Source organism: Hippoglossus stenolepis, chromosome 8 (assembly GCF_022539355.2).
Source record: "Hippoglossus stenolepis isolate QCI-W04-F060 chromosome 8, HSTE1.2, whole genome shotgun sequence".
In the NCBI taxonomy this organism is placed as follows: Eukaryota; Metazoa; Chordata; class Actinopteri; order Pleuronectiformes; family Pleuronectidae; genus Hippoglossus; species Hippoglossus stenolepis.
In genome coordinates this window covers 21460155-21474390 of record NC_061490.1, presented here as the reverse complement: position 1 = coordinate 21474390, position 14236 = coordinate 21460155, and the positions used below count along the sequence as shown (strand labels likewise).

Here is a 14236-nt window from a genome sequence, read left to right as displayed (position 1 = left end):
CATCACGGTGGTGAACTACTGACCAGGTGTTTCAGGAGCGTCAGTAGCTACCGTGGTCTTTGGTTTTTTTAACGTTGCTATTTGAGACACTAGAGGAAAGAGAAAAACTGAAAAATCATCATAAATCTCCTTTAATCCCTCCATCCCCCTGAATCCCTGCATCCTCTTCTATTTGTGGACGGACGTGAACAGACATCTGAGAGGCTGCTGTGGCACATTGTGCCACAACGTCCACGTGGAACCCCTCCGACACGCAACCGCACGCTCGTAAACTGCTCTGGTCCCTAAACTGTCGCTCATTTGTCGACACAGCTGTCAGTTAATCAATATATTAAGGTCAAAACTGGAGGATTTGGCGAGGATGAGAGGAAACAGTTGCTCCATCATGGCAGCAACAGTAGATACTGTAATGCAGAATGAGAGGCTGTGATAGGTCGCCGGTGAGGTCATTTGACTCTGTTGCATAACATGCTTCACAGCTCTGTCGTGTATACTGGTCACGTCCACTCACAAACAAGTCAACACATTCACGTACACATATGCATCTGTGAGCTGTGTATAAGCAGCCATGTGCACGTGTGTTGAAATCTTCAAATATCTCAGTGCGTCTCATCAGCCAAGATTTAAACTCTCTCATGTGTGTTTTCTTTTAGGCCTTGAACTTTAAATTCCTGTTGAGCGACGCAGCCGGGACAAAAAAACCTGCTCCGAAAAACTCCACAACCAGTTTTAACAGGTGATGTCCTGAAGCGCACTGACAGTTTGAGAAAGTAGGTTTGTAGATGTAAATAGAGAAAAGAGCTTGGAAGCACATAACAGCTAGATGCAATTGCAGATTTTCTTTATTCTCCAGTTATATATTGAGTCTAGGATTTGTGAGGCTGTACTTAGAGCTAAATGCTAATGTCAGCAGGCCATGCTCGAAGAAACAACAATAGCATTTTGATGTTTAGCAGGTCTAATGTTTACCGTTGCTAATTAGCGCTAAAATCAAAGTCACTGAAGGTTTAAATGTGTCTGTTCAATAATTTGGTCATTAACAAAATACTGGACAAATCAAAACAAGTTATAAAACATATGAGGTGCATGAATGATTTTATATAACAACAGACGACATGACAGCTCCACAAAAGTGAAGCCAAATCATCTTGATCGCCCCCTGGTGGCTGGCTGCAATAAAGGGTCATAAACCAAACTAAAAGGTCAAAGTAAACGTCAAATGATTTTTCCCCAAGATGGTGTTAGTTCTTCTCACACTGATTTATGGTGAAGTATTCAGTTTTCTGGTAAGTTTGGTTGTAATGAGTTGTTTGACCCTATAAAAAACGAGGTGAAATTGATTGACAGCTGAGACTGACTCACGATTGGCCGACGCGTACCACATGACCCTGATACTCAAGCTCTACACCACATGATCACTACTGCGCATTCTCTGGCTTCAAATGAGGTTTAAAGTGTAAATATAGCAGCAGCCTTGTTCAGGATATTTCAGTTTGATTTTGTACCAAGATAGAAACTGGATACGCATCTTTATTTACAGTCTTTACACAACGTTGTGGTCGACCATCCAATAGTTGTTACGAAATTTCCTACTAAATAAAAGTAGTGGACTGACATGTCCATTCCTGGAGCTGCCTGCAACCAAAGCGGAAAGGTTGTGTGAATGAGAAATTTAGACACAGGCTACTGGTCTATATCAAAATATGATACTGCTATGATTCGTAGTTCAAGTACCAAAACACACATAACCCCCTCTAAGTAGTAATGTTACTGCATTCTTCATGGTTAAGGCACCAGTGTTTAAACTGAGGAAACATGTTCTTCCACTAATGTCACGTCAATGAGTTCACAGCCATAGACCACCAGCACTGCTCTGTATATATTTACACCCTCAGGTCCAGTATAGGTTAAGTCCACAGGTCCTAGGACCCACATGACACATGCAGGGTGACTCATATATATTATGTATTTTTAGTCTTTTATTTTTTTCCACATCGAGAGCTGTCTGACAATAATTAGTCGACCTCGATAAAAACCTTTACAGTTAATGAGATTTATTAACATGTTTCTTTCTGACTGGGCTTAAAGAATCGTTTTGTGTGTTTTATGTTTTAAATGCTTGTGCATTTTGCTTGTGCTTGTTTTCAATACTAACTTGTGTGATGATTGACAACTTTCTCCACACTACTCATGAGGTAGAATTTAAACTCTCAGTCTAATCACACACAGTCTAAACACAGCAACTTGTTAAATACTTAGGTTGATTTGAACTGGTCAGTGTTAAAAGAGTCACTGGAATGTGTCACTATTTACTCAGAGATCCACCTCCCGGTGTCATGTCCTCCTCTGGTGGGACAACCGGTCTACCAGGTGGAGTTCTGTTTGCATATGTACACACACATGTAAATTCGAAGGCATTGCAATGGTCAGGATGTAAATGACTCTGCAAACCAAACTGAGCAATGCAGGCTAATGCAAAGTAAGTATTCTGTGCATGTAAACACACACTGAAATTATGGCAGAGTTTGGATAGTCATAGATAATAATTGAAGCATAAGAACTCTTGGTGTCACAGGGGTATAAGGAAACATCCCAGGATGCACTGGGACAACGGATTCAAGGAGATATGTCAAGTTTTTTTTTTGTGTCCCTACATTGTAAGAAATAAAGAATGTTCTATATGGGACTGTGTAAAGTTTCTGATGTTTCTGAAACGAGATCTACTACACTGTAATGCATTCAGTCCATTTGAAAAAAAGAAAGAAATCCTTGATCGTTCTGATGTTAAACCAGAGTCTGACGCCAAGTTGATGATGGAAACTTAACAACAACAACAGTGAAAGCCTTCTTATGGAGGTGGGAGGAGCTTTCAATGAGCATTTTATTGGATGTTACACAACAGTTGGCACCACAGGAATCCACACAGCTCAAACTCACACGCCCACAGAACCTCGTAAAACATCAGAAGAACTAAGAATGTGAGAGTGGCACCGCATTATATAACCTGTTTTTAAACATACATATGTGTAAGCAAAGAGGGAAAAAACACAAAAAGTATGCAAGTGATGTTGTTTTATAAGCGATGGAATCACTGACTCTTGTACCAACATTTTTGCTAACTTTCTGAATTGTTGTTCCGACTTGAGATGGCGTTCATGTGAATTTTCAGACAATAACTCCCCGTTAAACCGCTTTCATGTCTATTTAGCCAGAGCTAGGAGGTTGTTGTTGTTGTTATACAGAGATTGCTAGCTTAGTTTAGCGCTGGAGACGCAGTAGCTAGCATCAAAAGTTCACGTTAGAACTCTAATTAACAAAAACTACGGTGCTAGAAGAACATGTTGTGGGACCTGACGGTGCACGGTGCACCAGGGCCCACGTCAGGTCCCTTCACCAGTTCACCACCCCTCATGCTGTGTTTGAACAGCAGCCGTGCAGGGCTCAGTATTTACATTCAGATCTATTTCGGGGTGGAAACATAATGTGCCGTGAGCATTAACACACGAGTCAGGTTTATGAAGTCCAGGCTCTCGCGCTCACAAATCCAAGTTGCAGCAGGAGGTTGAACTCCTGTTGAAATACTGGAGATGGGGGATGTGAGGAGAAGGTCGGGTGTAAAATGTCTCCTGCTGTGAGTGAGTGTCTCAGATTAACAGAGTGAGATGTGTGAAGGAGCAGGATGAACTGGTTCACCTGCTCTGACCTCTGCTCTCAGGGTTGATACAGTCCCTGTGTAGTAAACTGGAATATTTCTGCACCAATGTACTTGCACTTTAATTCATGCTACCTATTACATAAACGTTTGTTTAAATATTCTCCCCAGTATTTTACAAAGGTCAACGTAATTTCAATTTTAAAACGTAATAACTTAATAAGACAACGTGCTTTGTAATAAATGAAACAAGTATGTAAAGTAGTTCAAATGAGCTCTCCCTTTATATTTGTCTGTTTTTGAATCTAATGTATTCTAATGATGCATCTTGACAACTTTCTCATGCTTCAAGTACATTTTTTTGACATTTCATTTCTTCCGTAAACTTCAGTATTCTGACACTATCGTTTTGCTTCTTTTACTTAAGTTAAGCATTATAAAATGTCTTTCACCAACAACCACCAGTTTTCCTTTGAAAGTTTATTTCAACGTCTCATGTGGATTATTACTTGAAAACCTGCTGATTTCAGCCGTTTGAGGACACAGAGTTACTTGATGGGAATCACCAGCTACATTAATTATATCTTGTGTCTGTGCAACACTCACATGACGATGTTTTTGTTTGTCTGAGGACGTTCCTCCGGTTATATTCAGAGCTGCTGGATTTAGTGGCAAAGAGAATGTGTCCATGTGACAGCTCATCGTCCTCTCATCTGTCCTCAGTCTCTGCACAGCGCCCCCATGTGGTACTGGAGGGAACTGGCTGCTCAACAGAGGTCCAGTTGATTTGCTGCAGCTTCCCTGACTGATCTTATTCAAAAACATGAAGGATTTTGCATAAAATCTGAATCGGCTCAGCTCACTTGCTTTTGCTCTCTGATGACTGGAGGTTGTGTTTGTACACAATGTTCTGTACAGTCTGTCCCACAGAGCTGGACCACTGTCTTCCTCTAGTGGTCAACAAAAGGTAATTGTATTGTCCCATAAAAGGACGCATCGCATGTATATGATGCACATGTAGATGAGACTGGTCTTTGTCATCTGGAAGAAGAGAGGGTACGAAGACAAGAAAATATCTGTTCATCTCCACCTAAATAAGCTCCAAAGTAGAATCTATATTATTTCTATTGTCATTGCAAACCTGGTATTTGCAAAAAGGCAAATGTGCAAGTTCTCAAAAGTTCAAATACAAATTCCTCATGCATGAGCCCAGCCCCTAACATCCAGATACAGTGTCCTTTAAGATAAAGGTATTGTCCCAGATTCAGAAAGAACTTTGGACTCAGAGAATCCACGTGATAATCACATCTTGGTGAGATAAAGTAGAACTGAACTAAACCAGGTGACAAAAACAGACAGGGACGGTACTGACGGTGACAATTAAATGTTTAGAAACTATGTAATCAAACTATGTAGATCACCTCTACATCTTTACACAATTATACTGGGACACTTCCATCATTTCCAGTTTTTCTTTTTTTGTTAAATGCTGTAATTGGATTATATATTATATGAAAATCTGCTGATGCTGGTACAGTTGTGAAAGATGTTTTAAAACATAATTTGGCCAATCAAAGATTAAATATAGCAATTTATATAGAAAAACCAAAGTGTAATGATGGAAGTGTCCTCATGATGTGCAAAACCAGATGTTCAACAGTGTAAAGGCCTATTGAGCCCCCTAGTGGTAATCAGAGGCGATGACTCACAACTGTCAGTAATGAATTAGTGTTGAAAACCAGTGAGTTGAAAAGGAGATGATTGAGATTCAGGGAAGATGAGGCAGTTCTGATCAGTGATGTTACAGATCTTTGTCGTCCATGTCTCTTACATTCATTACACATACAATGATTACATAATTTGGTTTAATTGTGAGGTCGTCATTGGAAACCAAGGAAATAATACGACTGACAAACGCATCAGAAATGAATTAATCAGAGTATCAAGAGAAGAAAATACAAAAGAAAATATTTGAACGAAACTTTTATTTTATCCTTTCACATCTTTTAATGAGGTCAGGAACATAGAACCACTTCTTGTGCTTTGACAGTAATAGTTTTGTCATCTTCTACATAAAAATCATGATGCAAAATGTTACTTAAGGAAATATATATATCATTATTCAGTGTGATACCCCCAATAAGTTTTATGTTGTTATATGTCATATTATTTGATTAGTTCAAAATGTGCTCGTTCTAGTTTCTCTATATACTATCGTGTAGTTTAAACTATAACTTTGTATTGTGTTAGCGCATCACAATATCATGGTGGGATCATATATATATATACATGCAATTTAAATGAATCAGCCTCATCTCATTGCAATAACCTGAACTATTCCCAGATCTTTTTGGTGTTAACGTGCCTGAGACTTGTTTAAAACTTCACATGTTTCTTCAGATTTCCACGACTATGCTGCTGAATCAGTTCCAACCTATAATCCTTTAAAAAGAGCCGACATGTTGGTCATCAAAGAAGTGGAGCTGCCTCCAGATCCTTGGCGTGGTGTGTTAAATACTTGGGTGTGTCCCTTCCTGGTCTGAAACCTGAGCTGCTCGGGGCCACAACCAAACTGGCTGCTCTTCAAATAACCAACCAGCTCCCAGCAGTCTGTGTGTATAGACGAGTCGTCCATAGAACTGCATTCATAATTAATGTTGATCTTATGGATCTGCTCGACCACACAGTCCTCATTACTGTGGACTGTGTTTGGTAATCAAACCCAGCAACAGGAGCTATAGGAAAGTTTAGATCAAATGTCTCTGGTGTATAATCAAGATTATCATCTATATAGCGAGTGTGGATAAGTAAGTGCTGTGTTTCTATTGTTTGTAGATGTTTCTCATGTGATAATGATAACTGCAATAAAACAGATCATTCACACATGTTAACTTCACATATTAACATTGAATTAAATTGTTTCTCGGATGTTAACAACACATGTTTGAGTCAAAAAATACAAAACACTGTTTTTCCTTGGTCGGCTGCATTGTTGTCGGTGGCCGGTGAAACCCAATCAGTCATCAAAGCTTTATACGTCTCTCTTTATCTCCACGACGCTGGACGTCCTCACTCAGGTTTCCAAGTGACCAGTCACAAAAACCCTGTGGAGCGTTCCTGAAATCTGATTGGTGTTTGACTGATGTGCTGCAGCAGCCAATGAGGACGGAGGGGGGGACGGTGAGGAAGTGCCCAGGTAACAGTGGAAGATAAGTTGGGTTGTGTTGAGATGAAGGTGTGTTGACCTGAATAAACTGCATGAATGTGTGTGTTTGGTTTAATTAATAAGAAAATATTATATATCTTTATTTTATAAAGGCATTTCTGCTTTGTGATTGTATATTGTTATAGGGTTTCCTACATCAGGAAGAGTTAGGATCCAACTTTGGAACCTGTAAAATAATCAATATAACATTTCTATCCAAACATAAACACACCATGTGTGTGTGTGTGCGTGTGTGTGCATGTGCGTGTGTGTGTGTGTGTGTGTGTGTGTGTGTGTGTGTGTGTGTGTGTGTGTGTGTGTGCATGAGGGTTACAGGAGCCAGTGTACCAACGCTGGCTGACAATGGACCTCTGGCTCTGGAAAAGAGACTCTCTAAAATATGAATGAGGAAATCCACACCTGTTTCTGAACAGGGACACTGGATGTGCGTGCGTGTGTGCGTGTGTGCGTGTGTGTGTGTGTGTGTGTGTGTGTGTGTGTGTGTGTGTGTGTGTGTGTGTGTGTGTGTGTGTGTGTGTCTACACCTGCGTGAGCGCTTGCATGATCAGCACAGCTTCCCCAGCCTCACCTGTGCTCAGACTCCGCGGGGAGGAACGCAGCTGTCAACCCAGTTGAATCTGACAAAGCTCAGGAGAGACGCTATGAGTCAGTCGGGGCCTCAGAGCTGAACGGGTTCCCCTGCTCCTCCTGAACCACTGAGAACTTTATGCATGGGAACAGGTCGACGTTGGCCCAACTGAGACGTGCTGACGCTGGAAGAGGAGACTTGGTGGAGGGTGGACGTCAGAGAGGTCTTCACAGGTCTTGCCCCGAGTGCCGAGCATCATCCGTGCAAGTATGAATCCCGTGTGGAAGCTTTATAAGAGCAAAGTGCTGAAGACGCTGAACCCGGAGTATGAGGAGGACGCTGCCGAGGAGGTACAGAATCTTTACACCTTTCTCCATTAATTCACATTCATGGGGTGTAGCATGAGAGGGTTGACACGGTGGTTGGCACCGTCACCGGGTCGAGTCACAAGTCAGCAGGTTTGGTTTTGCTCATCATTTCTTATTCATCACAGGGTCAGATGAGCTCCGATGGTTTTTCTCAGTAAAGGGAACTTTAAAGCAGAAGTTAGGCCTCCGCAGCGCTTCCTCTGGAAAAGACCCTGCCAGAGAAATCACTGATGAAACTGTTATTGATGCTGACGGGTTGTAGATCCACTGTGATCTCTATTGTTTGGTTTCCATCAGTGGTGGAAAGATGGAACCTACATTTATTCAAGCCCTGAACTCTGAGGCACTCTGAGGTATTTTACTTCTGTATTTCCATTGTATGCCACTTTAAACCTCAGAAGAGAATATTATACTTTCTCCTGCGCTACTTTTCTCTCAACGCTGTAGTTTCTCGTTACTTATTAAGATTTTATGATGGTTCCCAAACCTTTTGGCTTACAAAGCTAGAATCACACTCACAGCACATATACGTCCGCCAGCATCCAACAGTCCCTTTAAATTCAATCAAGCTGCACCAAATGTCAAACAGTCATATACTCATATACCATATATATATTCTTTAAATATGTCAGATATTTTTCATTAAGATCCATGAATTATTTCCTGGGAAATTGCTGAAAATGTTGAAAAACTTTCTGATCTCACAATGTTTAAGAAAATTTAAATAGATTATTATTTGCTCCCTGATCTGGATCTGTACCAACATTTTATTGATTCTTTCCTTTCACACACTGCATCCTTACGACAAGTTTCATGAAAATTTGTTTAGTTGTTTTTGAGTAATCTTGCTCATACACATACAAAACGACAAATTAAAGGATAGGTGTGAAAATATAACTTCCTTAGCAGAGGTAAAAAAATGTCTTTAAGGGACCCCGTGTCATATTTCAATGATCTGAGATGTTATTTCACTAATTTCCTCTCTAAACTTCTCAGATGGTTTTATTTGAATAGTTGTTAATTGTTAATTTCCTCTCCTACTAAAGTCCCCTCAGATTTATGTTACGATTCATTTCAGGGGGTCAACCTGTATGTTGGGAACCATTGGACTGAACAACCAAACTGTAAATATAGAAATATAAGCTCCACGTATATCACTTACAACAGTAAAATACGGTTTATGCTCAACCTGGAGTAGGATTATGAGTGCAGCATATTTACTTGTAATGAAGTACTTTGAGTGGTTGTATTACACTTGAATACTCTGAGTACTTCTCCCACCACTGGTTTTCATGGCCTCACTGCGACACCTGTACTATCCTGTGTTTGGTACCGGTGAAACAGGCTGACCCAGATCTGTGGATGGCTGAGAAACCTGATCCTGCACAAGAGCTAAACATACGGATTAGTTGGCGTTCCACTGGCGGACTGATGGGGGTGAGACAGATAGCTAGGACCTTGCGGTGTCATCGAACGAACCAGTTGACAGCTTCCAACCGTGCTCTCTCACTACGCCACGACCTCAACAAGGACGACAGGAAATACTCAGTGTGCTTGGAGAGATAGTTTCCATTTAGATGGATGTGTTTGTCAGAGCTGCTATTTGAGTCTATGCCATGTGTACCATGACCTTAACTTATAGTGTAGAAATACTATTCTAATATTACACTGTGAGTGTATAAGTGTACACCCAATACAAACTCAAAATGCTTGTTTCCACCTCCAGTAGATGGCGACATATTTGCACCAATCCTGTGCTTCCCCTCCTGCTTTGTTGTAAAATAAATGAAGGAGATTTTCTGTCTGCATCTGTTTCATCGTCAAGTTGTATTTTTATTTTGCAGGTCACAGAGGTGGAGAATGAAATGAGTCCAGTGCAGGAGGAGGAGGGGCCCAACGCCGTCTCCCAACTGGCCAAGAAAGTACGTGAACATTGGAGTTGGAGTTTTGTTTATCTTCCGAAAATAGTTTTAGGTGAATCCTGGAAAACAAATACAGTGAATATCTTGTAATGAGGAATAATAAGTTAAAATCATTTATAAAAAAGTATAAGAGAGGATCAGTGTTCAATTGAGTCTATTGTGACCTTTGACCCTGTGTGTGTGCAGATGCAAGGGGCCGGGGCCAAAAGCTGGAACAGACTTTCAACTCTGTTCAACAAAGATGATGAGCACCAGCTTCTGGAGGAGACCGAGAGTCCACCAGTCGCTGACCAGTGAGTTTTATACCCACACCTTGTAGCACCTGGGACATTTGTGTTGTGTAAATAACGTCTGTGCATTATCATAAGTTAATTATACTTCACTTACACCTAAAGGAAGCTCAAATAACCACGGACAGCCTGAACAGGAAAGAAGGTCTGATCAAAATAGGTTTCTACAGTAAAGATTTGGGTTCAATTTGGTTAAAAGGTCACATTTTAATAAGGTTATATTTCATGTATGATGATGATTCCATCTTTACTATAAATGTATCGTTTTTGGGACCTAATCCCTTTCATGCAAACAGTTCTATAAGAATTTTCAATCGTTCTACAATAAGCTACAACAAGTTAGCTGGTTTAGCTCAGTACAAAGAGCTTGTAGAGTGCTAGGCTAGCCGTTCCCCTCTGTTTCCATTCTTGATGCTAAGCTATGCTAAATGGCTGCAGGGCCTCTAGCATCATACGCATCGTGCAGGCATGAGAGTGGATTCAGTCTGATCATCAAATTCTTGTGTACATTCAAATTTTCAAACTATTTACCCAAGTTCTAATCACATAGAAATTGTAATTGAACATAAATTAGTCCTTAATGTTCATTGTATGTTTTTGTACCCACTCAATGAATAATCATATGTTTTAAAGTGCCCATTCTGAAAGTGACTGACATCTCTGCCCTCTACTTTCTCTTTTCATTTCTCAGTCCTCTTGCAGTGAGGCCCGAGGAGCCTCCTCGACCCAACCGACGCTCAGGATTCTGGGATAGCTTTTCAGCCAACTGGGCCGCCAAGAAGCAGGCGGAGGCCGCAGCTGCAGCCGCCGCTGCCCCAAGCGAGGTGGTGGAAGGCCAAGGTGAGGAGGCGGTGACAGAGGCAGGAGGGCAGGAGAACCTGGACGGGGAGATCACTGAGGGAGAGGAGAGCGAAGAAGGAGGAAGGAGCAACAACAGCTTCTCCAAATACGTGTCGCTGGGAGGAGGCAGCGAGGACGCTCCCTTCAAGTGGAACTTTGTCACCAGTAAGCTGGCAGAGCTGAAGACCAAGAGCATGACCAAGACCAACTAGCTGCTGGAGGAGAGTGGGAAGGGTGTGAGGCCGGTGGAGGGGGAGGGGGGGGTTTAACTGGTTGTGTTCAAGCAGGTGATACATCACACAACATGTCATGTAGATGAACTGAACTTAGGCAACGTCCCTCAGAAATGTTTTTTATCCATCAACCATCATATTGAAGGAAAGAAATTATAATAAACCAGTGTTTTTTAAAAACATTTAATTTTCCATTGCACAATTTTAGGCCCAAAGAAAATAAATAAATAACTTTTTTCTAGAGCACCGTTCAAAACAGAAGTTACAAAGATCTTCACAAAGAGGACGAATTAAAACAGCCAGTTATATACTAAAGATAAAACAACACAATGTCATTTAAAAGTAAGAGCAAACGAGTTGTTTGTGTTTAATTTTCTCGGGCAATTAGGAACGATGGCACATGTGTCTTTGATATCTTTAAAAAGATCAATGATCAATAACTTTATTCATATGTAGATACAGAAAGAAGAACTTAGAGAAACACATACTACTGCTATTACAGAATCATGTCACTAGGGGGACTTAAAGACTACAATATATAAAATATTCTATTTTTATCAAAGAAATATTTTACTATGCCTTGGAAATAAGATGGGTGCACTATGCAAACCTGCTCACACAGCTAATGGCTACTTCTTTAATAACTAAAAACACGTGTAGCCAAAGGAGTAAACAGTTAAATTCAACAGATTTATTATTTCCTCGCTCATGCTCTCTTTATTCTGGGGATCGTGTGGTGATGTATCTGTTCATCCAAACTGCTGCAGCACTGAGCATGAAGGGGCCTTCACACCTGTCTGCAAACTTGATCTGATCTGCAGTTTAGCAAATACAGGATTAGGAGATGAAAGACAGTGATAGCTGGATTAGTGGAGGATAATCTCACTGAACCTGTTCAGGGGATTAAACAGTGGAGAGAAACATAACTATTGCATCATATTCATGTCGGCATTTAAATGAACTGTGTGAAATATGAATGTGTGTGGTCTGTTCATGTGATGAGTTCGCTGACTTGACTTTTTCTGATTGTGACTGAAAGTGTGAGTTTTCAACATTCCTAATTTTGAGACGTAATTTTAATATATTTAATGTTGTTTTTTCTCTCTGATTTAGGTTTTGCTTTGTCGTTTGTATTATTCTGCTGCTTTGTTTTCTTGTATGCTCTAATAAAGACTGTTGCATTAAATGATCTGACTAAGTATTAAAGACTGGAAGTGATTTTCTTTTCTGTTCCAAGACTGTTTGATGAAACTAAAAAGAAGAAATATAAATATAATAAAGGTAAATTTAACCTTTTTGTGCATCTTGTATCTGTTAGAGGCAAAAAGACAAGCTGAAAGGAAAAGGAAATAAAATTACTATATTTAAGTATTATTCTAATAAAGAAAAGCTTGTTTTATTAGCTTTTAACAAGTAATTCAATAACAGAAGATGAGCCATCTTTAGAGATATCATTAGAAGCCTTGTTATACAAACCTTTTCCCAGAAGACATTTGTTTTACTCACTAAATGTCAAGAGGAAAGAATCTGGGTTGGAGGTCTTTGTTTGTGCTGTTTTGAGTAACTTTAGTTTTGAAGTGTTTTGCTATATAAGGGTTTTTATCTCCTAGGTCTGATTAAGATGTTGTTTCCGGATCTTGCTCGTCCTCTTCATGGATTTGGTTCATGTTTACAAATCCACTTTGTCTGAATTATAAAGCTCTGATCCTGCTTTTTTATGAATTGTTCAAAACCTTGTCTTGCTTTTATACTTTTTGATGGTTTTATGCTTTTATCCTAAGTTATTTGTTTGTGTTAAGGGACTTTCCATGTAGTCACTGGTTTGACCTTGACTTTGTTGGAGGCCCTAACACGAGCATTGATATTAGTCACAAGTGCAATAATATCCAACTATGCAATATTAAGTGAAATATAAGTATAACTCAGTACATGTACTCATTTTTTTTATTACCCTACCTTTTATTCTATATTTTGCTTGTGTTGTTTTTAAACTGTTGTGTGTCTACTTGTCTGTGTGTTACTTTCTGTACCACTGTCACTTCATTTCATTTTACACCCACAATAAAAGCCTTGAAGTGGATTTAAATTATAGTGGATGTGTAATTCTGTCTGTCTGTTGGTCCTTTGACCAGCAGGGGGCTCCCATTACCACAAAATTCAAACAATCTTTACCTGCATGACCTTCACACCAAACTCGTGTTTTATACCTGCATCACATTTCTAATCATTGGTCAATCCAACCTCTGTTTTCCTCTCCGATCCCTCCTTTCCTTCTCCTCTTTTATTTCCTGTTTTCCCAGATCTACACCCACTTCCTCTCTCAGTGTGCCATGTTTCCTCAGATACAAAACTGCTTCCTTTTCAATTTAAGGGCCTTTGTTGACGTTTCCATTTAAAATTGACGACACGCCTCAAATAAAAGGTTAAAAAACTGAGGGAGCGAACGAACCCAAAGCTCCTGTTCGTTCTTTTTTTAGCTGATCACTCTCCACTGTTTCCAGCATCAGTCGGACTCTGCTGTCATCACGGATCCTGTGAAGCTCGGGGACTCTCAGTAACTTCCACAGTTGTCAGCCTCAGTTTGACTCAGAGCGGATCACAGCGACGTGTTCGGCTTTTTGGACGTTTCTTTATGTAACTCGCCTGATTTCTGTGTCAGGGACAATAATAACAAACTGATATTCCAGTGAGTGGCTTGTTTGGGTGGAAGCTGATGAAGGCTGCTGACGATTGTGCAGCTCTGAGGTGCATGTTGCAGTTTTATGACACCAAGTCAGCGACGCTCAGTGGAAATGTGGTTCGTAGGGAATGACAGCATCAGACACTGAACAGTGACGGCTGGCAGGTTGTGTTTGTGTGGCTGAGGAGCTGAAGAGAGAAACACAGAGGATGGATTCTTTCACATCTTGAGTTTGTTTAAAATGTGTCTCAGGAAGCTCAAATATACTAAACTGTTTGTTATCAGCAACTTTAAACTAAGCAGATATTAGGTTTTGTCCTCTGGAGTTGACAAAACCAAGCAGCGTTAGCCAAGTTTACTTTTGGCCACTCGGGGGCAGAGGAATAAGCTGTAAACACAATTTTATCACTTTAAAGTTGAACTGTGGCTGATTCACAAACAAATCAGACACAGAACA

General features: G+C 40.3%; 2 protein-coding genes across 2 annotated transcripts in view; both read left to right on the top strand.

The window, feature by feature from the left end:
- The window catches only part of LOC118113339 (B-cell receptor CD22), a 1629935-nt gene that overhangs the window by 474937 nt on the left and 1140762 nt on the right, over positions 1-14236 (top strand). The window lies entirely within an intron of this gene.
- On the top strand, positions 7426-12293 carry LOC118113401 (uncharacterized protein C1orf232). Its single transcript, XM_035163109.2, has 4 exons — positions 7426-7796; positions 9659-9736; positions 9923-10029; positions 10718-12293. The coding sequence occupies exons 1-4, from the start codon at positions 7716-7718 to the stop codon at positions 11076-11078; spliced, it is 627 nt and encodes a 208-aa protein (XP_035019000.2). The 5' UTR covers positions 7426-7715; the 3' UTR covers positions 11079-12293.

Coding starts and splice junctions, on each gene's coding strand:
- LOC118113401 (XM_035163109.2), top strand. CDS start 7,716: ATGAATCCCGTGTGGAAGCTTTATAAGAGCAAAGTGCTGAAGACGCTG. Junction 9,737..9,922: donor TCTCCCAACTGGCCAAGAAA/GTACGTGAACAT, acceptor GTGTGTGTGCAG/ATGCAAGGGGCCGGGGCCAA. Junction 10,030..10,717: donor AGTCCACCAGTCGCTGACCA/GTGAGTTTTATA, acceptor TTCATTTCTCAG/TCCTCTTGCAGTGAGGCCCG.